The following is a 25,037-nucleotide window of genomic DNA, read 5'->3' as shown; positions in this document are numbered from 1 at the left end:
TTTTAGGAGATTATTGTGTTATTCTATCCATATTTCCCATTTCAGCCTTAATTCGTTTTAGTATCCTGTGTCCTGCTTTGCCTCCCCTCTGCCACTAAGGTCTAGTTGGAGAAGGACGAGAGTCAGAAAGGCTTCCAGGTTACATGTTGCGTTAGTCTTTAAGCGGTTCGGAACTCAGTGCGTGGCTGGTGTCAGGGCGGTCTGCTCCGACGCGCCCGTGGAGGCTGCTCCCCCCTCCCTGCTGCCCATGGCTCCCTGGCTGAGGACGACATGCGGCAGGGCGCTCAGCAGGGCCTTCTCCAGCTTCTGCTCCAGAGCGTCCAGGCGGCGGTCCACATGCTCCTTCAGCCTCCTCTCCATCTCCTCTAGACGACGCTCCATGGCCGGGTCCAGCTCCCTGCAGAGTGACACCACAATGAGGTAACGTTTGGTTAAAAAGCCTGGCTGCAGAGTAAAAGTAAAATTAAAAGTCGAAATTCCAAAAATGAGAACACTGAAAGCAACTTATCATTCCCCCTGCTCTAGCGTTTCCCCCTCTCATTCCCCCTGCTCTGGAGTTTCCCACTTTCATTCCCCCTGCTCTGGCTTTTACCCCTCTCATTCCCCCCCTCTCATTCCCCCTGCTCTAGAGTTTCCCACTTTCATTCCCCCTGCTCTGGCGTTTCCCCCTCTCATTCCCCCTGCTCTGGCGTTTCCCCCTCTCATTCCCCCTGCTCTGGCGTTTCCCCCTCTCATTCCCCCTGCTCTGGCGTTTCCCCCTCTCATTCCCCCCTGCTCTGACGTTTTCCCCCTCTCATTCCCGCTTGCTCTGACGTTTCCCCCTCTCATTCCCCCTGCTCTGGCGTTTCCCCCTCTCATTCCCCCCTGCTCTGACGTTTTCCCCCTCTCATTCCCCCTGCTCTGGCGTTTCCCCCTCTCATTCCCCCTGCTCTGGCGTTTCCCCCTCTCATTCCCCCTGCTCTGGCGTTTCCCCCTCTCATTCCCCCCTGCTCTGACGTTTTCCCCCTCTCATTCCCGCTTGCTCTGACGTTTCCCCCTCTCATTCCCCCTGCTCTGGCGTTTCCCCCTCTCATTCCCCCTGCTCTGACGTTTCCCCCTCTCATTCCCCCCTGCTCTGACGTTTCCCCCCCTCATTCCCCCTGCTCTGACGTTTCCCCCTCTCATTCCCCCTGCTCTGGCGTTTCCCCCTCTCATTCCCCCTGCTCTGGCGTTTGGGTTAGGTGGCGTTTTGTTGCTGTGGACTTTAAATGAAGTGTATTTTACGATGCTTAAATTACAGTTTATTTACATGGAGTCTGGTGGGTTTAGCGAACGCAATTTCGCAGATGTTTTTATGTTTAAAAAAAAAAAAAGGATCTTACTCTTTAACAGAAAGGTCGACCTCCTTAGAAATCCTTTCCATAACGTTGTCAGACACTTAGAATATTAATCTGAGCCTGTCAGTGGCAAAACAAGCACTTTTGTGAAGGTAAATACAAGCTGGACAATTGCCCATTCATTTACAATGTAGCTTGTTTTGCTGACTCCCCCGACTGCAGCGATCTCACTTAATACTGGACCAATGTCAAAGACTGTTGTTCCCATCAGTCACTTAGACACAAAAACAAAGGAAAATAGGGGTTGAAGAAACCCTAAGTTACCCTTTAAGTTCTCTTTGTCCATCTTAAAAAGGAACTCTGCTTTATTTGGTAAAAGTGTGTGGATGTTTTTCCTTTGTTACACCCACAGTAAACTTTTACTAAGCTGAACGTTTGCATGATAAATAATAAAAGCAAATTGATAACTCCTTACATAACATTTTTAGACCAGGTTTTGTTAATACAAGTTGCGACTCGTGTTAAATGTAATAACTGTACTGTGACTTTGCATCAGGCACTCAAATGTGAAGACAGAGGCATGTTTGAGTCTAGTTTGGAGGAATGAGAGAGTGGGAAGACAGTCAGTGTGAGTGATTCATGAACAAACATGAAGCCACATCAGAGACAAAACCCTCAAATATAAACACAGACACTAAAACTAAAGCCTCCACACAGTCGATGCTGACCACTGTCTTCCCCCTAACCTCTAAATCCTGCTGCGTCCATCTGACTCACATTTCCTTCTGACAGCCGACTTTCATCCTAACCACCTGCGGGTTATATCTCAAAACCAAGATGCTTATCAAAACATCTCCTCTGCTTCTTCTCTTTTTTTTCCACCTTCTCAAACTTTTCCAGCCTCTCTGCAGGGCTTTTGTGTTTTCTCAGAACTCCCTTTTACTCTGGCTGGGTAATAATTCAATATGATAATTTATCGTCTTTCAATGAAATCATATATCGAGATGTCGTGATATACAATGACGTCTAAATTAATAACAAGCACATACTAACTCAATTTTTCTCAGAAACATTTTGAGGGAATATCATTTGAGGAATTGCAGATTTGTTTTAACATCACACTGTTTTCTGTGCATGCATGTAAACATAGTCAGTATATAGCTGGGAACATTTCTTTTTTTCCTCTATAATTTCACTTGAAACTGTTTACCACATTATTGATGATAATTTATCTCAAATCTCATTGTGTAAATATTTTTGTGAAAGCAACAATCAACCCTACAATATCGTCGCAATATCGACATCGATGTATTTGGTCAAGAATATCGTGATATCTGATTTGCTCCATACTGCCCAGCCCTACCTTATACCCTCAAGGATCTTGAAGAATCTTTAAGCCCCCTTTAAGTCTTTCTCGAACCCTTCCCACCGCTCTGGCAGCTCCAGTACTTCCAGTACAGCCTCTCTTACAACCAGAGGAACTCCTGACTGCTGCTGCTCAGTCTTTCCCATTGTTGCTTAACTCCACCAACGTTCATCTCTGATCCTCTACTCAGCAACTTTGATTCCATTGTAGTCTATATCCACGACCTTCCACTTCCGGGATTGCTCTGTTGCCACCGGAAATGCCGCCGTATGTCCTTCTTTTCCGGTGGATTTATGAGGACTATGGTTAACTGCTCCTCAGATCTTTCTGTTGCACGACTAAAACTACTTTTGAACGTCCACATGTTCCACCAAAACAAGTTCAATCCCGAGACTATTTTGCAGGTTGGAGGACAAAGAGTTCCCGTAACAATTCTTTAACATTTCACGAGAGCAAACTGCTATTAGCATCTTTTAAAGCTTTAATGTGTAACTTTTTGATATTAACATGAACGTCTGTTACATTCAAGCCATTGCCAAATGAGTTGCTCCAAAGTTAATTAAGACTATCAGCTCCACACAACTCTCTCTGTATCTGATCACAGAAGGCTTGTATCATGTGGACGCGCCGACAGTGTTGTTGTCATTACTTAGAATTCCTCATGTGGGCGACAGAAACTACGCACTATAGCTTTAAAACAAGCAACCACTCAAATGATCAACTTCTCTTTAAAAAACTACAGTACATATACATATTTGTTTTATCAATCTGTTTATCAGATTAGTAGATATTACTTTTTCCCCCCTTTTCTAAAATCAATTTTTTTTTATATTATTGTTTATTTATCAGGGACAATACCTATAACATTATCACAATCAGATGTGAAAGAGTAGGACGTCTAGCCTCGCTAATTTGCAGTCCTTGTCCCTGGTCAGGCTTTTACAACAACATCAACAACAAAACAAAAAGGTTACAAAAGGTTTACATTAAAATTGTGTTGCTAAGGGACACCATTAGTAGTCACATCTCTGTTGTTGTTTAAAGGGGAACTATGCCGTTTTTTTAGCTTAATTTACCTTAACTGAACAGCTTCGGAGTCATTGGAATGGTTATATGACTTTTTTCGAGTTGAATGGTGGTCGTCTCACTTCCCCCTAGCGCCTGTGAGCGGAAAAACCACCCTTGCAACTTTCGGCCGGCGAGCTGCTGGCCTCAGCATCAGGAAGTATCGCGTGATATCGGGTCTCGCGATGTAACAAATTGCTTCACGGCACTGCACACATACGCTCATTCAGGAACCGGCTAACAAGGTAGCAATGGAGGTTTTCACACTATCGTCATGGCTGAGAAGAAGAAAAAGAAGCAGAAAGCTAGGAAAGCATTGTCGGAGGAACAGAGAAAGAGGAAACGGGAGACCGAGCGAGGAGTCAGACCAAGTAAACATAGGAGCTGCCAAATATCTATTCTGAAGCTGTAGGGGGAGCTCTATAGAGAAACCTGCCAGCAAAAAGACAGAAAACAGCGAAGAAATGGCCAAAACTGCATAGCGCCCCTTTAACATAATAACATGATCTGATATAAAATATTAAACTCTTTCAATATTTTAGCCCGTGGTTACCACTCTGATGTGTTTTGGCGAGACGTCCCGCTGAGCTGCTGTCCTCTCCTCGGTGTGGAGTCAGACTTGCTCTGAGCACCACACGTGCTGCCCCGCTCTGACAAAAAGCCTCATTTATCAAACGGTTTGTCGCCCCAGCTCACAGGCACTTTTTTTCAAATTGTAGAGTGACACATATGCCAGCTGTACATTAAGTTAAACTCATACTAGACTATTGCATCAGTGCTGGCTGAAAATAATTCCATTTATTCAAATGAGGTGTGGTGCAGTTTGCCAACGTTTTAACCATTCAACACATACAGTGATGCTGATAAATGAACTCTATTGTCTCTGTATCAGCCTCCTCCCAGCACTGCTAACAGCCACTGGTTAAACCCAGATCCTTCTATGTAACCCAGTCTGTCAGCTGTTTACCAAGCACAACTGTTACCACAGTGTCTAGAACAGGCATGTCCAAAGTCCGGCCAAAGTTAAATTAACAAACTTTGCATTGTTCATAATAACTCAGGTTTAAAATGAGCGTTGAGGTTCAGATATTTATTAACTTCATGGGAAGTTTAAGCTATTCCATACAGTTTGTTTTGTTATCTGACTACAGATGTAAAAGTAAAGGCAGAATTGTTTAGTTTTTTTTCGATTTGTTCACGCCTGAGTGATAGCCTGGAAATCAAGACCCAAATCCCAAAGATTAAGGGTCTGGCATTGAGTAATGAAAATGGCCCAACTCAAGGGGCGGCACCAAGCATGCATATGAAAATCTCACTGCACGCAATTGGATAATACTACGACCAATCACAACAATACACGGGGTGACGTATCCAGAGCCCCATACGCTTAGCTATCAGAGGAGCTAACTGGCAGATTAAACTGTCGTCATCTGTTTAGCTGGCCTCTGGCCCGCCTATATCAGATACTCCGATGTGATTGGTGCAGCTCGGCTACAAGGGCATAATTAATGAGCATCATTACTGAGTGCCTCGCTGAGCAAATTCAAATTGTGCTCTCGCGAGAACTCTGGATTTCCAGGGTACCTGAGTGATGTAGATTTGGTTACATTGCCATTTAAAAAAAAAAAGTGATAATTGTGACGATGAAAATGGTTAGAGAACAGTGCATTTGTATGTAACTTTCATTGTTAAATGTCAGAAGGGACCATTGGCCCCCGGACATCTTCACATTATCAAATCTGGGACTCTTGAAAAAAAAGTTTGGACACCCCCTGGTCTAGAACATGAAGGCTCCATGCAGTCTGATGAACAACAACGTTATAATGTGCGATATGTGTTGACACGCACCTTGGAGATCAGTGAATATTTTAGCCCGAGGCAGTGGGAGACGTTTGGGCGTCAGCTTTCAGCTAACAATGCCACCTCAGACATCCAGAACTATTGGCCCAATAAATAAACAAGTCTCTGTTTCATCCACGCCCTCGGGACTGTGGCACAATGATGTGGCTGCAAAAAAAATCATCCTTGTTTCTTCTACAGTGCTTTCCATTTAAATAGGAATAGACAAGGCCAAATATTCTGTTTAGTTACGTATATGTGATTGAAACATCAACTGTTGTAACTTTAACTCTGTAACTTATCTTTAATACTAAACAAACGATTATTACAGGATAATACTATCACTTTTAGTTGGCACGGCACGGGGGTCCTCAGAGTTACTGCAGGGGGGGCAAATTATTGTTTGATTGTTTTTCAGAAAGTTTTTTTTTTATTAAATGGTCTGAGAATATATATTAACATGAATTCAACATATTAGCACAGATAAATAACCCCATTTGTGAAAAAAAGTTAGCCAACATTGATGATAGGCTTACTGGGCTATAGGTAAGGTAGCCATTATAGTAGCCATCCACAGATACAGTTAAGCTCAACTATACACTGTGCCTTCTACATGTATGTTTGACATTAAAACATGATGTATAAATATATGATTATGTCAACAATTATTTTTATAGCTTAGTATCGTAGGGCACATAGAAAGCTATGTGTAAGGGCTTTAGGCCACCCTTCACGGTATTGTAGGCACCGTTTAAAATGCAACTCAATTTCTTTCAGTACGTGTGGGCGTCCCTGCTCTGTCTCTCTTTCAGCTAAGGGGTCCTTGGCCTAAAAAAAGTTAAAGACGCCTGATGTGAAGTGATGGGTTCAGATATAAACCCATCACTTTAAGATGTAAAAGCGGTCAAAGTGACTTCACCAAGGTACCCCCAGATAACCTGGTCCTACCAGACTCTGGTCCATTAGCCTGGTCCTACCAGACTCTGGTCCATTAGCCTGGTCCTACCAGACTCTGGTCCACTAGCCTGGTCCCAGACTCTGGTACATTAGCCTGGTCCTACCAGACTCTGGTACACTAGCCTGGTCCTACCAGACTCTGGTCCACTAGCCTGGTCCTACCAGACTCTGGTACATTAGCCTGGTCCTACCAGACTCTGGTACACTAGCCTGGTCCTACCAGACTCTGGTCCATTAGCCTGGTCCTACCAGACTCTGGTCCATTAGCCTGGTCCTACCAGACTCTGGTACACTAGCCTGGTCCTACCAGACTCTGGTCCATTAGCCTGGTCCTACCAGACTCTGGTCCATTAGCCTGGACCTACCAGACTCTGGTACACTAGCCTGGTCCTACCAGACTCTGGTACATTAGCCTGGTCCTACCAGACTCTGGTCCACTAGCCTGGTCCTACCAGACTCTGGTCCACTAGCCTGGTCCTACCAGACTCTGGTCCACTAGCCTGGTCCTACCAGACTCCGGAACTACAACTCAAACTAGCGCACGACCTCAACGTCATCGTTCTCAGCCACTCTCTCTGTTCACTGATTGGACTGGTAAAGATTTGGCCGGAGAAAACCCAAGAATATACCGCAAACCCAGACGGAGTACTGAAGGGAAATGAAAATTGAGCGGAAGTACGTAGGAGGGCAGAGCCAGTCTACCCCCAGGTTTCCACAAGTTAAATTTAAGACTTTTTAAGCCTTTTTTTAAATACCATTTAGAATGAAATTGAATACCAACTTCATGAACATACTGGCAAAGGTATTGTGGATATAATGGAATATCAGAAAGGAGTTTAGGCTATTTAAATAATTTTTTTTTTTAATTGTTTAATTGTCAGCGCTGCGACCGTTGACTTCAAGGCACCTAACCCTAACACTAACCCTAACCCTAACCATAACCATAACCATAACCATAACCATTGCCTAATCCTAAGAGACGTTGTGGGCTTAAAACAGTGGTTCCCAACCTGGGGTCCGGGCACCCCTCAGGGGGGCAGCAAAGATCAGAGGGGGGGCGCAAGTCTTTATCTGGTTTGAGGTTGAGGTAAAAAAAAAATATTTACACGTTTAACAAATTATGATAATACACTAGAATATATAATGTATACAAAAGTCGGTATAAAAACTATATATTTTTGTTCTCGCTTAAACTTGTAGTCAGGCTACTTAGTAGGCCAAACCTCCGGGACCTTTAACCTGGGACCCTGCTGTCATCAGGTCAGCTGCTAGCTGCTAGCTGCTATCATCCCGCCACGGCATCACTATTTTATGAATGAAACATGGTGGAGAAACGTAAAAGTGCTGATAACTACTCTGTATCAAAAAAGAAAGTAAGGCTCTATCTCGAGAGTTACCTCAACTTCGGTTTCGGGGGGGCGGCTCAGCTTTTCTTAGACATGAGTAGGGGGGGCGCCAAGGAAAAAAGGTTGGGAACCAGTGGCTTAAAACACCAATAAACATTTAAGACATGTTTAAGACTTTTAAGACCCTGCGGGTACCCTGTTCGTTGACTAATCAGACCAGAAGAATCAGCAAACTCTTGTTTGTAATTTCTCTGAGCGTCAGCAGTTGGTTTTAAACCCAGTGTCTGACAGGACGGACTGACTGGACTTCACTCACCATGTGCCATTTCTCATCATCCTCTCCTTCTCTGCAGCGTCGTCCAGTCTCAGCTTGGTCACCTGTCCGCAGAGGCTCTGGAGCATGGGCAGAAGCTCAGGGCCGGAGCTCGACGCCTGGCCGCGCCCCTGGCCTTTCAGGAAGTGTGACATCATCTCCGCCATCTGGGCGTGGCTCACGGGTCCTCCGCTCTCACCGCTCGCTAAGGATGGGAGACCACATCGCAAACTGGTCAGCTGCTACGATTTGTGAATTTCAAAACTAAGAAAAAGTAGTTGGTTATTAATCCTCTGAGAACAAAAAAGACACACCGGCGAGTCCAAGCGATGTTTGTCAACAGTCCTACTTAAAAAGTGATGTAACAAAATTTCATTTTAGACATTTATTTACTCTTCTTTTGTGGACCCAAGAATTTAGTGAACTCATTTCAAGCACCAAAACCTAGAGTGTGGGTATGTTTTCACAAGAGCTTTAAGAAATATTTCCGCTTTAGGGCTAAATTATGTCTTTATACATTGCTCTGGAACAATTTTGGGCGTGACTATACAGAAAGCTGAGTTTGTTTTGAACATTTTGATATGAAACACATGAGGATCAGGTTATATGCAAAAACCCTTGAAAGGAGAATTCAAGAAGATATTAATAATGCCCTGAGACCTCAGAGCGTTAAAAACTCAAAATCCTGAGAGAAAGACTCCCGAATCCCGTCCTGCTCCCGTTTCCTTCCCTATGTTGTCTAAAGTTATCAGACTCTGTTGCCCACCTGTAGCATGTTTGGTTAATCGCGTTCAAATCACTCAGGTTGCCTCGAAAATTTAGGCTACACTATACATGCATTACCTGCAGGCCTAGGCCATTTCATTACGTAATTCCTAACGGATATCTTCTCACACTCAAAACACACATTTATCAATTTAGGGTAGGTTAGAAGAATCGCTGTCTGCGGCTAGCAGTAGCCAATCAACAAACGTATTATGAGTTGTAAGTGGTTATTTTTTCTAAAACAAAATGCCTCGCAATCTTTGGGCATATTTTTCATATTTTTATTTAATCTTCGGCTTCGTCCCGCTCCCGCCCGCTCGCGTTGATTTCTATGCTCTATTCTGTCCCTTTCACGCTACCAACAGTGAAATTGACTTGTCACCCTCTAACTTACACACATCACAAATTGATATTTCCAAGTCTACACCTTGTGCACTTTTGTTGACCTGAAACTAATAATGATCCTTACTTATTTTCTCAGTGTTGACACCAGAAGCCGGCGGGTCTGGGGAGCAGGCGGTAGAGCCGTTTGACATCGCTCCGTTCTGAGCCGGCGGAGCTTCATCTGCAGGTCTGATGGAGCCGACTGGAGGCTAGAGACACAGAAACAAGACTTTATCAAACTGTGTGATATGCAGCATGTGTAAACATTTTCTTCACACACATTTTACTGGCAACAAATTGGTTGTAGACATGCTAAGGAAAGGATTTTTTAGCGGGACATACAAAGGTAAATTACTAGGTAACTAAAGTCTATAAGGATATGGGATCACATTCTGTGTGAGGAGCACAAACACTGATACCCTGGAGTCTGCAGGCTGGGGCTGGTTGCTCACGGCTGCTGGGGAGATGTTGGCTCCTTGAGTCAGGGCGGAGAAAACTCCACCGCCCATCAGGAGAGGCAGGAAGCCGCCCAGAGAGCTGGTCTGGTTCTGGAGGGAAGAACAGTCCCTGTGTCAAGCAGCGAGGCGATTTTCATAAGGGATATGCGATTAACTGAAACCAAAGGTTGCCTGAAGGTGGATAAGCAATCGAAGAACCTTACAGTACATTTTGGAAAACAACATTCAGTGAAGTGAAGTACAAGCAAGAACATGTACTCCATCAGCATAGTTGTAATTCCCCCTTAAGGCTGATTTATGCTTCTGCGGTAAATCAATGCTGTGCAGAGATGTCAAGTAACAAAGTGCAAATACCTTAAGTTACCTTACTTAAGTATCTATACTTCTACTCCTTACATTTTCACGCAATTATCTGTACTTTCTACTCCTTACATTTTAAAAATAGCCTCGTTACTCCTATTTCAGTTTGGCTTGTTATCGTTAAAAAAACCCAAAAACCTATCCAGATAAATCACGCCATCCAGATAGAGTGAATTTGATCATGGTTGGATGAGAAGTATAAACATATACCCTTCCGACACCCTATTGGTTTGTACGCGATCCATCGCACCTGCACATGACACAAATCACGTCACACTCCAGCGAGGAAATAGCAGACGTATGTAGCCTAGTATGAAGATGTCCGTGGCAGAGACTCAAGAGAACTCGAGCTAAATGTCCCGACCAAGCACCAGCGAGGAGGTTGGTAGCCAGGAAGACCAGCTAACCCTTCTACATCCCTGGCCGTACCTGGAAGAAGTTTTCAAAATGGTTGGATGCAAAAACAACTCCTTTCTAATGCGCTGCAAGCTCTGAACACCCAAGTACCACGAGCTAATTGTTTCCAAAACTCGAGGTCTAATTTGAAAAAAGCATATTGATATTATTTTTTTTTTCCCTTACATTACTTTTATACTTTAAGTAGTTTTGAAACCAGTACTTTTACACTTTTACTTGAGTAAAAAGCTTGAGTTGATACTTCAACTTCTACAGAAGTCTTTTACAACCCTAGTATTTATACTTCTACCTGAGTAATGAATGTGAATACTTTTGACACCTCTACGTGTCTACGTACGTGGAGACACGACCCTACGCCGGACCCTACGCTGTAGCCTGACGTGCACCTCTCAAAAAATGTAACTACACGTTGCGTCGACGCATGTCGCTGGGCCGTGGCTTGGTAGCGCTGCATTTCCCCCAGACTCATTTCTGGTTCCTTCTACCCTGAACAACATGAAATCAAGGAGAGGGTTAACTTTTCCTGCTCCAGATCTCCCACGTGGTCAGAAAGAACAGAGGAAACACTTTGTTTCTCCCACTATGTCTCTAGAGTCGATACTCGCTCGCTCTACTACACACTCCCCACGCACACACACATGCCGGCCCTGCTATTCTCTTAAAGAGATCGACACACACACCAACACACACATATAAACTTCAAGCCACATACGTAGGCTACACCGAAAGCTTGGCGTGGAGCCTCCACAGGACCATAAATCACGCTTTATTGCCTAAAGAGGTTGTTTAAGGCTAAAGCAATTCACTGCCCCCTTTTTTCTCCCACCTTCTGCTGGAAGTGCACCATGTCCATGAGGTTCTGGGCTCCTGGAGAAAGGCTCGTTCCCATCTCCTCAACCAGACACTGCACCTGCTGCATGTCGATACCGGGGCCGCGGGCCGCGCAGGGCTGTAGCTGCTGCAGGCTCACGATGACTCGACACACCAAAACACTGCTCCTACCGCCCAGGGAGAGCAGCTGGGACACCGAGCAGAGGGAGACAGAACCAGAGGAGTGAACTAAACTCAACACAGCCTTGTGCAAATATAGAACTGTAACTGGATGAAGAAAACTGCCCAAGGTCAGACACGACGCCTATATATGTGAAGACTGAAGTTGAGATGCGAGGGTCTCTGGCAGATGTCACATGTCTCTCTGAACGCAGCTCACCTTGACTTCACAGGCTGGGGACGGATGCTCCAGGATCAGCTGTTTCTTGTAAAAAGGGCCTCTGTCTGAACTGTGGGCAAAACAGAGGATACCCTGCTTCAACATCCCGCCGTTATCAAACTCAGACTTTATCAGGAAGTTATCCATCGATAATAAATAATAAACGTAGCACAATGTTTTTTTAAAAAAATCTTTATGACATACCTGCCTGTAAAAAAGCAGTATGATCAGCTCCATCTCCAAACACGGAACCCAAGTGACAATAACTGTGTGTGTGTGTGTGTGTGTGTGTGTGTGTGTGTGTGTGTGTGTGTGTATGTGCGTGTGTGTGAGTGCATACCTGTCTGGCTGGACACTGTCGCCCCTCTCCCCGCGGATTGTCCCACAGTATTCTCCCATCTGGCTGTACACCTCCATGGTTCGAGCCTCGCTGACGACCAGCAGGCGGCTGATGGCGGTAGAGGAGCAGGGGCTGCAGCGGAGAGTCAGGACGCACGGAGAGCCTTCCTCTGTCTGCTCCAACAGCACCGGGCCGCCCCTGTGAGGGGAAGATAAGGGTTAAAGGTGCTGCTCACTCATCTGTGCCCCTTCTGTAGAAAACAAACAGGAGTATGGTGTGTTTGCCCACATTACAAACACAGCGCAGTTGCACTTCTATGTCAGCCTTTACTAAGATAGATAGATAGATAGATAGATAGATAGATAGATAGATAGGTAGATAGGTAGATAGGTAGATAGGTAGACAGGTAGACAGATAGATAGATAGGTAGACAGGTAGATAGATAGAAAAAAGAGGCTGTGTGGATGTGCAAGTTAACTCTTGTGTTGTCTTCCTGTCGACCGAGCAACTTTTAGTTTTTCTGGGTCAAGATTTAAAATCAAAACGTCTTTTTTTTTCCCACACTTTTGTCACTTTTTTTGTCACTTTTGCCGTTTGTTTCTGCGCTTTTTGACGTTTTTTTCTTCTTTTTTGCGCCACGTTTTTGAAGCTTTTTCCAAAAATTTTATCATTTTTATCATTTTTTTCAATGTTATTTTATCAATTTTTTTCTTCAAATGCTATGAAATTAAATTGAACACCCAAATTCAGTGAAAGCAGTGAACTGATCATTTATTTTACTTGTTAAGAGCGTCGTAGGGAACCGCCCATGTTGCCACCCATGCCAATTTATATTGGACAATTCGGTTGAAAGAAAACCCACATTTCTGATATAGAAACTTTTTGAAAATGGGTCAGATTAGAACCGAGGACAACAGGAGAGTTAAGAGCTTCTTACCAATTTGTCTTGTCTCCTTCCGGCTGACTGAGCTCATCTTCATGATCCTCTTTGTTACTGATGTGAACAGGAAGCAGGACATCAGCCAACTGATGTCCCTGCGCATGGCAGACCCAAGCAGCTTCGCTCTTCACAGCAATGTCCACCATGACACTGCTCTCAGACCACAGGGACCGGAACCTACTAGGAGACAGGCCGAGACACAAAGTAGGAAACAACTTAGGAGACAAAAATGAATAAGGATAAGTTGGGAGACAAGCTAGGGCAGAAACAGGCGTTCTGAAACAAGGCTGAATGAAGCCAGGACAGTCAGTCCCCCTCTGCGGTCCATCAGGACCAGAACCTCACGCCATAAGACTGCAGCTGGCTCATAAGATAAGATCTTGTGTCCACACAGAAAATGTTCTAGCATCATCTGTTCCAACAATCAACAGATAACATTAAAAAACAAACCTAATAACATAATAATTTTGGCATGGGGTACTTTCCATAAAATCATCTGTCATTGCAAATCAAACCAGCTATTAGGCTAACTGACATAAAACCATGCCAATCTCTAGGTATGGTGAAGGGTATGTGATGATGTGGGGGTATGGTGAAGGGTATGTGATGATGTGGGGGTATGGTGAAGGGTATGTGATGATGTGGGGGTATGGTGAAGGGTATGTGATGATGTGGGGGTATGGTGAAGGGTATGTGATGATGTGGGGCTATTTTAATTCCAAAGGCCAAGGGAACTTTATCAGGATGCATAGTATCCTGGATCCATGAAATAACTGGCCTTTCAAAATAAAAGTCTGCCTTCCTCTATGGGAATTTAACATAGGGGTGTACTTACTTATGCCCCCTGTATTTTGAGGAAGAACATTTATTTATTTACGATACATTGTTCATTCACAAAGCAAATTGGTGTCCTTAAAGATTGGATTTTTCCTCATTTTTTTAATTAAGGCATTAAGATCGATTTCCAAAAGATGATTTTTTTATTCCTCTTTTTAGTCAACTTTAGCATGGGTGTATTCACTTATGCTTAACCCTGTATATTGTACATAGATAGACTTGTGTTTTATATATTTATTGTTATGTTTTCTATTCTATATTTATGTTTCTTGACTTTTGCAGTGCATGCTTTTATTTTTATTTCATCTTACTGTGTTTTATTGTTATAACAATAAAACTAGGGGTGGGGGGAAAATCGATACAGCATAGTATCGCGATATTTTCCGTGGCAATACTGTATCGATACACAGATGCCAAGAATCGATCTTTTATTATATATGTGTTGGTCAGTCTGTCTGCTTGACAATCCCATTTTGCAGCAATGAAATTGAAGTGAGATGAACAAACAGAGAAATATATCTTTTTAGATAAAAACAGATGTTGACAAAGTTTCCTTTTGGAGACATAATTTGAAATTGGGAAAAATTTGAAGTTGGAAAAAAGGTAATAAATTGCAATATAATCGCAGAATATTGCAATATGTTTAAAATCGCAATGATATCGCATCGTGACATAAGTATCGTGATGATATCGTATCGTGACATAAGTATCGTGACATAAGTATCGTGATGATATCGTATCGTGAGGCCTCTGGTGATTCCCACCCCTAAATAAAACACAGTAAGATGAAATAAAAAAAATTATAAGCATATATGCTCCAGAACATTCAAGGCAAATTGTATGTTAAAACCTACTTGGCAACTAATCTGACTCTGATTCAGAAGATAAGTTATAGGAGACAACATAGAAGACAAATCAGGACTGTCTACAGGCAAATTAGATTTTTTTTCTCTTACAAACGCACCATAAGCCCTAACATTATAACTGTATCTAACATATCAGGAAGGTAAACTTTAAATATGTCTTTCCGTCTAGCTATTCCCGTGTTATGTATGTGCAGGATAAAGCATTTGGCAGGTGGATAATCTCGGCATGCATCATATTTAAATGTAAATCCAGTATTTGCTGCAGCAGCAGTAACTGTAAATAAACAATATAGCTTGCTAGGCTACTTTTACCTTTACCTTAGAATTGCTCCAATTGAAAACCTTGATTAGCTTGTTTTCTTCCGGTTTCTGAATCTTCGTCTTCGCATTTCATTGGACGTATTAAAGAAAAACTAGGGCTGAATTTGATTCCGGGGTATAACTGATGCTAAAACGATGAATTTCTGACTTCTGCTATCGCTAAATCCAATGACTCGAACTGGTCGAACTACAGCTAGCGTGTGCAGCGCGCGACAGGGGATGTTGTGGTCTGACGTCATTAAACAGCGACTCAGGAGACGTCATCAACCCCATGCATCAACCCTGCAGGCGTTGTTTTGGTAAATAAGCACCTCGTCTTTTCTAACTACCGCAGCTTTACGTGTTTCGTACACATTGTATGTAGTGTTGTGTTAACGCTTATGACGTTTCTACAGTGCAGCGAACGGTGGCTAGCAAGCTTATATCGTGATTTGTGAACGTATGCGACGTAGCAACGCATCTATTTCATACAGTTGCTATGTGTCTGTGGTCAACAGCGTTAGCCAACGTTGTGTTTTGATGTTAGAAGTCGCATTAGGATTTAGAATATGTATTTAAAATACCAAAAGTAAAAGTACTAATTATGCAGAATGGGCTTACGTGCAGTTTAGTGTCACAAATAATTTTCCAAAAACTGAGTGTCCCAAATGATGTGGGTCTTATTTGAGACAGGTTAGGGGTAGGGGGTTAGGTGTATGGGTATGGTTAGGGGTAGGGGTAGGGGGTTAGGGGTAGGGGTAGGGTAGCACAGGCTTACAAACATTATAATCCAATAATATAATATACATTGTTCTGAAAATGGGACATTCTGCAGGTATACAAGGGCGTAAATCCCAGGGGGGTCGGGGGGGTCAGGATGTACCTTAAAATATCTGTGTAAGTAGTAAAACAATACAAACCCCCAAAAAATGCTTTTTAAGTTTAGAAACGTTTTGAGTCCCCCCCCCCCTCCCTTGCCTCACAGTGGTTTGGTCCACTGCATGCTGTACGTTAGGATAATAGGTAGACTCAGTCACATCGGTAGTGATGCTATTTGTTTGCTATGTTAGTGTAATGTAATGTAACGTTACCTAGCTTGTTTAATAGCTTGTTGGATAGAAATGCACCCACTACAACTAACGTTACCACAGCGATAAGCCTAACGACAAGAGAAAAGAAAAACATAAGATCCTTTTTCAGTAGGCCTACACCAAAACGCCAAGTAAGTACAATAAGTCCTCATATCAAGACAATTTTGTAATATCTTTAAAAAAAATGGGTGCTTATGGAAATACTAATGTCACTATGTCACAGGCAAAGGAGACAGAAAGACCTGAGGAACAGGGAGACCAGGGACAGTCAGGTGTAGAGTCTCGGGGAGACCAGGGACAGTCAGGTGTAGAGTCTCAGGGAGACCAGGGACAGTCAGGTGTAGAGTCTCGGGGAGACCAGGGACAGTCAGGTGTAGAGTCTCAGGGAGACCAGGGACAGTCAGGTGTAGAGTCTCAGGGAGACCAGGGACAGACAGGTGTAGAGTCTCGGGGAGACCAGGGACAGTCAGGTGTAGAGTCTCAGGGAGACCAGGGACAGACAGGTGTAGAGTCTTGGGGAGACCAGGGACAGTCAGGTGTAGAGTCTCGGGGAGACCAGGGACAGTCAGGTGGAGAGTCTCAGGGAGACCAGGGACAGTCAGGTGGAGAGTCTCGGGTAACTGTGTTGAGCTCAGTTCATATTTTCGGAGGTGTGTGGCTGAGGTCAGGGTTAGCAGATGAGCTTTACCAGTAGCTCACTAATTTACATTATGATCAGCTAATTTAACACGTGTACAAAAACATTTCTTTTATATGGGGACACTTTTTCAAAATAAGTCATTATGTTTTAAGGTGTTTTTGTGGCTTGATTGTAAACAACTTAAAAAATAAATGCATGGTTTTAAAGAAGAATATTTTGGTCAATTTAGTCAGCTTTTTCATTGAATCAAGAGAAACGCTGAAAAGAAGGATAATGGTACAGTCTCCATGCTACACTAATGATAGTATTAAGGCTTTCCTCTGTGTACACGTCTTCTACGAGTATAATTGTGGCTGTATTATTTGTGTCCCCTTCAAAAATTGCTCTTCAGAAATTTTATGTTTATTGTCCCCCCTACTGTTAGATCAGATTTACGCCCATGGGTATACGTGCAGTTTAGTGTACCAAATTCCCCATACTTCCCCAACTGCAGATACCCTCAGTGTGGATTAATTGCCTTTAACAAATATTGCGCCCCCCTGTGATTTGGATATTGCACTAGTCCATATTGGGATTTCGATACAATTGCGATTAATTGTGCAGCACTCCCTAACAGTAAAATGAGCTAGCAAAAAAAGAAATAAAATACTCCAATCACATAATCACCAATGATGACGTCGTCGTGATCACTGAAAGCAGAGTCTATTTACTGTTCTATTAAAGAGCTTCAGCATATCAGAACTGCATTAGGAGCCATCATATTAATACTGTGAGTTGAGCTGAGTGAGTTTAATTTGAAAGTTTGTGAAAATGAAAGAAGGCTTTGAATGCAAATTCATGATATAGTTGGATTGTACTTGATGCATCAGTGTTTAAATTGCAGCTGGTAAAGGTGGAGCTTTTTAATTACTTTATATACTTGGATTTCTGGATTTGTCCTGGATTTTTTCTAACGATACCCTAGCTTACATGTGGAAAAGGTGCATGTATTTGGCGGGGGGGTTTAGGGGTCCTCCCTCAAGAAAGTGACGTTATTCAGTTTAAAACAAATGCAATTTCACATCATTTTGGATAAGATAATTACTATTTTCAACTAGCCAACCTGATTTTTTAGCTTTTTTGAAAGAAGTCTGTCTATTTCTGCTTCCAGTGCATTCTAGTCCATTATTATGTGAAATATGGGTCATCTATTTATTTTGATAAATGTTAAAACTAACTATATGTAATTGTATTATTTCATTGTTGATATATAGTTACTACCTATCCTGATTTATAACGCTATTGTGCTGTACCTTGTGTAATAGTTTGCTATACTAGAACATTTTCCTGATGAGAATGTAGACATGTACCATATCTGTGTCTAAAATGTTGTAAAAGCTAGGGAAGATAATAAATAAATAACACTCAAAACGCTTGAAGACAAAACTGGCTAAATAAGTAAACTGGGGACCAACTACAACCATTAGATCTGAGTATTTTAGTTAGTTTTGATGCTCACATTGATTTTACATTCATTTTAGGTGGTACCCAAAACGGCTTGGGGGCTGCACCTAAGCCTTATGATGGTAGGGGAAACCCTGATTAATGGATCTAACTGTCTTTTTAAAGCAGGGCATGGACTTCACAGAGTGCTACGGAGACAGTGTCTCTAGTGTTGCTGCCGCAGCTCGCTCCGGCTGTAGGAAGCGTGTGAGGAGGCTGATAAAGAGAGGTTTCAGCGTGGACTGTCGAGACAACCGCGGTTGGAATGCCCTGCACGAGGCGGCAGCCGCCGGCAGTAAGGAGTGTGTGCGGGACATTTTGGCTGCTGCGGGCGGTAAGAAAGGTCACTGTGCAACTCATGGTTGTTCTCACGTTTTAGAAGCTGAAAGCAGAGACTTCTTGGATTTAATTCTGGACAAATTACCCTAAAGAATTCATTTTCGGGCCAAAAAACTAATCGATGAATAAACTAATCGTTTTTTGCTCTAAATTGGACCAATCATTCAAAATCAAAGATACTTATTTACATTTGTATCTATAGACAGAACAAAAGCGACCCATCCTCACATTAGAGAAGATGGAACCAGAGTATGGTTTGCTGTTCTGCGTGCTGAATTACTAAAAGCAGTTATCAAAATTGTTGTTGATTAATGATAACGTCTTGCTGTTTCCTGTTGCTCTGGTCTCAAAACATCGGACCAAAAGGACTACAATTGTACATTAGCCGGCTGGCTAACACTGGCACATTTACAGAAATGTTGATTAGCGTGCGTTGTCCGTAGAGCCCGACCGATATATCGGCGGGCCGATATTATCGGCCGATATTAAGCATTTTCCAAACTATCGGTATCGGCATTTATAATGGCCGATAAATGAATATTTAAAAAATAAAATAAAAACGGACGAAACACCCTTCAACCATGTTCTGAGTGTTGGCGTTGCATAGTTTGTCCACCAGATGGCGCTCTACAACGTCCCTGTTGGCAACACTCATGTTTAACCCTTTAAAGGTGCACTATGAGTTCCTGCATGACGTTACTTCTGTTGACGTTCCAAGTAAATTAAAAACAAAACAGAGCAAGCTCGCCCCTCCCCCCATGTTTCCGTAACTGTCATGACTAACTGTCACTAACCCCCACCCCCTCCCCCAACCATCTTGTCTGTGATTGGCTGGAGTGGTTTGTTGTATTTTGGTGCCCAGCCTGTGCCTCTAGTGTTTGTTTGACGTTTACGACGCCTGTGATGTCTCCTGAGACCGGGCTGTTTCACGGTGTGTTCAGGGACCAGGCAGCTAGCGGATCAAGGAGAGATGCCTACCATTTGAGACAAAAATGAAATTGCGCTGAAACCATGCAGGAACGCATAGTGCACCTTTAAGTTTCATATCTTAATTTTGTATTTTTATACATTTTATTTATCAGAACTTTAATATATTTTGATGTTCCTCTGTTCTGTTGTGACAATAAAACAAACAAGTTTATTATTTTAGTGAGGACTCATAAATAACTACAAATAACTAATGTTAGGAAAATCTGTTTATGTTTTGTTACGTGTTTCTGGATTTTTTAAAAATATATATATCGGCCGATATATCGGAATATTGGATTTTTAAATCACCAAATATTTTTTTTCCGATATCGGCCTTAAAAATCCTTTATCGGTTGGGCTGTAGTTGTCCGTTATAAATAGAAAGAAATGAAATGAAAATTATTTCCTCAGTATTTACTAATCAATTTATGAATCAATCAATCCTTTTAGCACAAGTTCATCAAGGTTTCTTTCAAGTCAAATATTCCTTTTCAGGTAGACACGACTTTTCTTTCTGTGTGTGTAAGCAGCAGGTTCCTCCCGTAGCTGCAGTGCCTATGTCAACTCGTTGACGCATGAGGGGGAATCTGCATGCCACCTGGCAGCGCAGCGTGGCCACCTGGCAGTGGTCCGACTCCTCCTGGAAGCCCATTCCAACATCAACCAGCTAACAAATGACTTGTCCTGTCCCTTGTATGCAGGTATAACACATGCACATTACCACATTGGTGTACCTCTTGTGCTGTTTTCACCCTCGTATGCACCTAGAGCTGTAACATTGTCAAGTTCGTTCTTGTTGCTAACGTGTTTAGGGTAGTAAGTGCCAACAACTAACAAAAAAAATATATAGTCCGACCAATAATCACTTATATAATTACAGTTTGGCATAGCTAAACAAAATCAACAATTACCAGCCATACACCTTAAGACCTTAGCTAATGTTAGTTAATTTTCCGTTAAACAAAGAAAGCGCAATTATGTATAAAAAGTTGACAGTTATAATATTGATATATATTTTATATATATATATATATTATAATGATAATACTGTGCAATTTCATTACTGTGCAATATCATTACTCCACACTGCATATCACACTGTATATAAAACCATATTTATCTTCATATTCATCATATTAATAAGATAAAATAAATTTTATTCCATGTTGTTACATTTCTTTTATGTACATGTTGGCACTGGAAAAGGAGTTGCTTTTAATTTCGTTGTACGTAGTGACAATAAAAGGCATTCTATTCTATTCTATTCTATTCTATGTACTAATTGTTCCAGGCCTAGGTGTACCATTTGGGTTGTTTCCACTTTGTATGCACCTCTGATTAAATGAATGTCCTCTTTAAAGTTAAATTAGATGTGAAAAAAGGGTGAAGAAGGCCACGTTGTGCCGATATGCGCGTGGGTTTCTGCCCAGTTCTATTTTGAATGTAAGATTTCTATATGAAATAGCTATTTAAATAAGGCTTTTTTATTTTTTTACAAGAAGAGTGCCTTGGACCTTTTTTTCTTCCCTTTTGAAGTTTTGTGTTCCCTTTCCAAACAGCACCTTCATGATTTGTTTTGAACGTCCGAGCACTCCAGACTTTTCTTCTTAAATTAGATCTGATTGGATTCATTCTGCAGTACTTATCAGCTGCTCTGTGTTTTCCAACAGCTGTAGACGGCGGGTACAAGGAGGTTGTAGAACTGCTGCTCAGTAAAGGTGCAGAGGTCAACAGGACACACACTGCGTCCTGCTGGACCTGCCTTCATCAGGCTGTTTATAAGGTAATAATGGAAGCCACAAAACACACATCATTCTGGGAGGTATACCCCCCCTGTAACTTTTAATGTACATACTTTTTTTTTATTTCCCAAGGGTCACAGTGAAATTGTGCGCATACTGGCCAATGTGTGCAACCTGGAGGCACTAGATGACCACAAGATCTCCTCTCTCTTTGTGGCTGCACAGTATGGACAACAGGAATGCCTGGAAATCCTTGTTAATGCTGGTAAATAGCTGTTTTTCCCTTATGCCTTTATGTGTGCCTGTGCATTTGTTCATAGCTCTAAGTATAGCTTTGTTTGTTACAATTTAATGTTGGTCAGAGACTTGATCAATTTCCACCAGAGTTCTCTTCTTGTGTCCCAGTTACTGTCTCTTCTTTAAGGCGCTGACACACCTACCCGATTATCGGCCGTCGGACAGTCTGGTGAGGTCGGTGACTCGAGTCTGTCGTCAGTTGGAGGGGCCATCGGCTTGTTAAATTGGCCAGTGGGCAGTCGGACTCAATTACCACTTACCGGAAATGACGAGCGGGATGAGCCGGAGGAACGGCTCTCAAAATCTGACGAAAATCAGATTTAAACTGACCTTTGTTGATCTGAAATGAAGACAGATTCAGCAACTGCATGGGCTATTTCTTGCTTAAAATGTTTTCAGAAACACGTTTCGGTGAACTATTTTCTTAAAATATTCCGAGCGAGCCGCCATTATGGTCGGGGAGAAGCCAGACCCACGTGACCCGTTCGCCCAATCAGCTGCCGGTTTTCATTTTTTGGGCGACAATACAGATTACCACCGCCTGCTGTTATGGAGACGTATTACGGTCGGCCTCTCTTATATAAAATCAATTGAAAATACAAGACATAATGAATTGTGTTTGATTTGGTTGTCACCCTAGGTGCCAACGTGAGCACCCAGGCAGCTGATCTGGCCACACCGCTGCTGATTGCCTCTCAGGAAGGCCACCAGTCGTGTGTGGATTACCTGTTGGACCACGGAGCAGATCCTAACGTAGCGTGCAGTCACGAGTGGCCCCAGCTTCCCATTCACGCTGCTGCTGAGTTTGGCCACATCAGGTACTGACTCATAACTTGTCTTTCAATGACGTGTTGTAGGGCAGTGATTCCTAACATTGTCTAGTCGTGATCCCTCGTCACATGTTAAGTTTGTCAATGAGTTGTAAACTTATGGATAAAGAGGGATTTTTTTTCTCTCAGATTGTTTGATTTGAAAACATTTTGAGACTTAAAGAAGTTTTTTGTTATTGTTAGTTGATTGAATTTCAGAAAATTGCATTGCTGTTTATGTGAGCCCAAGGTGGCTTGTTTTATGTAAAGCACTGTGAATTGCCCTGTTGCTGAAATGTGCTATACAAATAAAGCTGCCTTGCCTTGCCTTAGGAACTGCTGAATGCAAATGTGCCCATATTGTTTCCCTTAACCCTCTGTCATGTTGTCAATCCAGTGTCCTCAGGAGGCTGATAGCTGTTACGGATCGTGCGTGTGACCGTAGTGACGGCATGGTGAGTCCCCTATACGTGGCCATCCACAGCCATCAGAGCAAGAGTGTGGAGATGCTGTTGAGGGAAGGTTTCAGCCCAGACGCCCAGGACTGCACACACATCCTGGGCATCCGTTCACCACTCTCCTTCGCCTTGTGTCGCACATCCAGCAAACCATACAGGTTTGTTAGAAAGCACATTTGCCCTCGTCACAGACACAAGAACAAACGCGAAATAAAACAGATGGATTTGTACTTGATTTCAATTCAAATCTCTTTCAGTGAATCGGTGGGGTTGCTGGTAGCAGCAGGAGCAAGTTTGAGTGAGGAGGACTGGATTTATGCCTTGGCCACTGACGAAACAGACCTGCTGCAACTGATACTTAAGCATAGATGGATCCCTCGACCAGAGACTTTGACCAGGGACTGTTCCGTACCACATCATCACGGGAAAACGGTGTTAAAGCTGCAGGAAGTGAGGGAGCTGCTCTGTGTGGCACTAAACCAAGTACACTTTGCCGCCCGCTGGCTTCCTCTGCTTTTGAAGGCAGGACTGGAACCTTCTTTGCTGCTTCAGCCCCACATGTAAGACAAGTCGACTCACTTTTCCACTCTTTGGTCAAGTATCAGATGGCTGTACTGTACTCTGATCAATTTCTTTCTGTCCTCTATTCTATGATTTCTAGGTTGGAGCAGGCAGACAGTGAAGTGCTGAATTACCTGCTGGAGTTTGTAAACTGGTCGAATCTGTCTCCCCCTTTGAAACATATTCTGGATCGAAGACGAACAGAGAAGACCTGGGAACCATGTCCACATTTCGGTACACTGACAAAAATATACAATGCAGATTTTCAGGGCTTAGTCGACTAATCGGTCATTTTGGTCTTAGTCAACTAAGATTTATTGGGTTGATTAGTCATTTTATTATGTATTTTTTTTTTTTATTGCTGAATGACTTTTTATCAAGAAACTTTCTGGGCACATCTCTGGCAAACACAATATTTAAAAGATAAGATAAGACTTTATTGTCTGTTCACACGGAACATTTGCTTGCATCGTCTGCTCCAACAATCAACAGATAACATTAAAAATACACAAACATAAAAAAAACATTTGTATGGTCACCCAACAAACATCTGGCACACACACACACACACACACACACACACACACACACACACACACACACAAAATGGTGATGATTCTTTGTGGAGAAACTGTTTTACAGATCCTCAGAATAAATCAAATAATCAACTAGTGAGTCGACTTAGTTGAGGACAGCCCTACACATTTGCTTTTATTAAATCGTAGTGAACTGTGAGTGATGACCTTTTCCCTTTCCTTTTCCTCTCCTCCCTCCAGACTCCGTTCCCTGTCTTTCCCACATGTGTCGGCTGCAGGTACGGTCAGTGTTGGGACCAGATCTACTGATGAGGACCGATGTTGTGCAGCAGCTCCCTGTGCCCTCCCTACTTTACGACTTCCTCCAATTCGGAGACATCCCGGAAGCTTCCTACACACACTCACCGCCATCGCCACTTTCAAATCGACTACAGGGATACCGCAGCGCACACGAACACAGACATGTTCTATAAACCCCATCCAATCTTCCTCTTTATGTTGCTTTAAGTTTGTGAAATCATCTTATTTCACACTGTTTTGTACACCGTGTCAGCTTATTACAGCTCCTCGTGGAAGCTATATGATTGAGCCATGTTTTTATGGCTGCACTATTCCATCAAATGGACATATTTCAGATGTTTTGAGCATCATTATACAAACATTTCCTCACAGTTCAGCATAGTTGGTATCTTTGGAGACTTTGGGATCACAATAAATAAAATGTTATGTGGGTTTTAACAATGTTTGACTACACAGGTGGGCTTACTTTTCAGATATGAATTTACTTATTTGCATATTGCAATATAACCAAGCTGTTTGTATGAAGTTGTTTCTATCGGCCAGTGCATTTGTGCTTTAATTTGATTATTTTTTCATTGTGCTGTATTTATTTTACCCTCCAAAACCAAACAAGTGATGTTTGTTCAGTTTACATTTGTGATATGACAATAAAAGACATTTGGTGAAATTCTGATTGGTGCAAACCGTTGTCATTAACACCAAGACCAGATCTGATTGGTCAACGTCACACCTGT

The 25,037-nt window shown here is 42.6% G+C and overlaps 2 protein-coding genes across 8 annotated transcripts; one reads left to right on the top strand and one right to left on the bottom strand.

Moving 5' to 3' along the window:
• Nucleotides 1–72: 72 nt before the first annotated feature.
• c22h10orf88 (chromosome 22 C10orf88 homolog) lies at nucleotides 73–15,346 on the bottom strand. Of its 3 annotated transcripts, none has more exons than XM_035997390.1 (9): nucleotides 15,098–15,346; nucleotides 13,074–13,268; nucleotides 12,137–12,334; nucleotides 11,797–11,866; nucleotides 11,413–11,604; nucleotides 9,771–9,899; nucleotides 9,437–9,560; nucleotides 8,206–8,407; nucleotides 73–397 (listed from the first exon to the last, which is right to left on the bottom strand). In XM_035997390.1, exons 2-9 carry the CDS (start codon nucleotides 13,220–13,222, stop codon nucleotides 175–177), a joined length of 1,287 nt encoding a protein of 428 aa, XP_035853283.1. In that variant the 5' UTR covers nucleotides 13,223–13,268; nucleotides 15,098–15,346; the 3' UTR covers nucleotides 73–174. The 3 variants fall into 3 exon arrangements, with proteins under 3 accessions (XP_035853283.1, XP_031171757.1, XP_031171758.1); XM_031315897.2 differs by having other exon boundaries at nucleotides 13,074–13,256; nucleotides 15,098–15,283; XM_031315898.2 differs by having other exon boundaries at nucleotides 13,074–13,253; nucleotides 15,098–15,283.
• asb3 (ankyrin repeat and SOCS box containing 3) lies at nucleotides 15,292–24,976 on the top strand. Of its 5 annotated transcripts, none has more exons than XM_035997389.1 (10): nucleotides 15,292–15,399; nucleotides 18,422–18,626; nucleotides 20,131–20,301; nucleotides 21,271–21,383; nucleotides 21,475–21,607; nucleotides 22,280–22,457; nucleotides 22,846–23,064; nucleotides 23,164–23,466; nucleotides 23,568–23,701; nucleotides 24,244–24,976. In XM_035997389.1, the coding sequence occupies exons 2-10, from the start codon at nucleotides 18,425–18,427 to the stop codon at nucleotides 24,474–24,476; spliced, it is 1,686 nt and encodes a 561-aa protein (XP_035853282.1). In that variant the 5' UTR covers nucleotides 15,292–15,399; nucleotides 18,422–18,424; the 3' UTR covers nucleotides 24,477–24,976. The 5 variants fall into 5 exon arrangements, with proteins under 5 accessions (XP_035853282.1, XP_035853280.1, XP_031171754.1 ...); XM_035997387.1 differs by having other exon boundaries at nucleotides 20,128–20,301; XM_031315894.2 differs by having other exon boundaries at nucleotides 15,316–15,399; nucleotides 18,419–18,626; nucleotides 20,134–20,301.
• Nucleotides 24,977–25,037: the final 61 nt, after the last annotated feature.

Source organism: Sander lucioperca, chromosome 22, assembly GCF_008315115.2.
Source record: "Sander lucioperca isolate FBNREF2018 chromosome 22, SLUC_FBN_1.2, whole genome shotgun sequence".
NCBI lineage: Eukaryota > Metazoa > Chordata > Actinopteri > Perciformes > Percidae > Sander > Sander lucioperca.
This window is presented reverse-complemented; position numbering and strand designations above follow the sequence as displayed.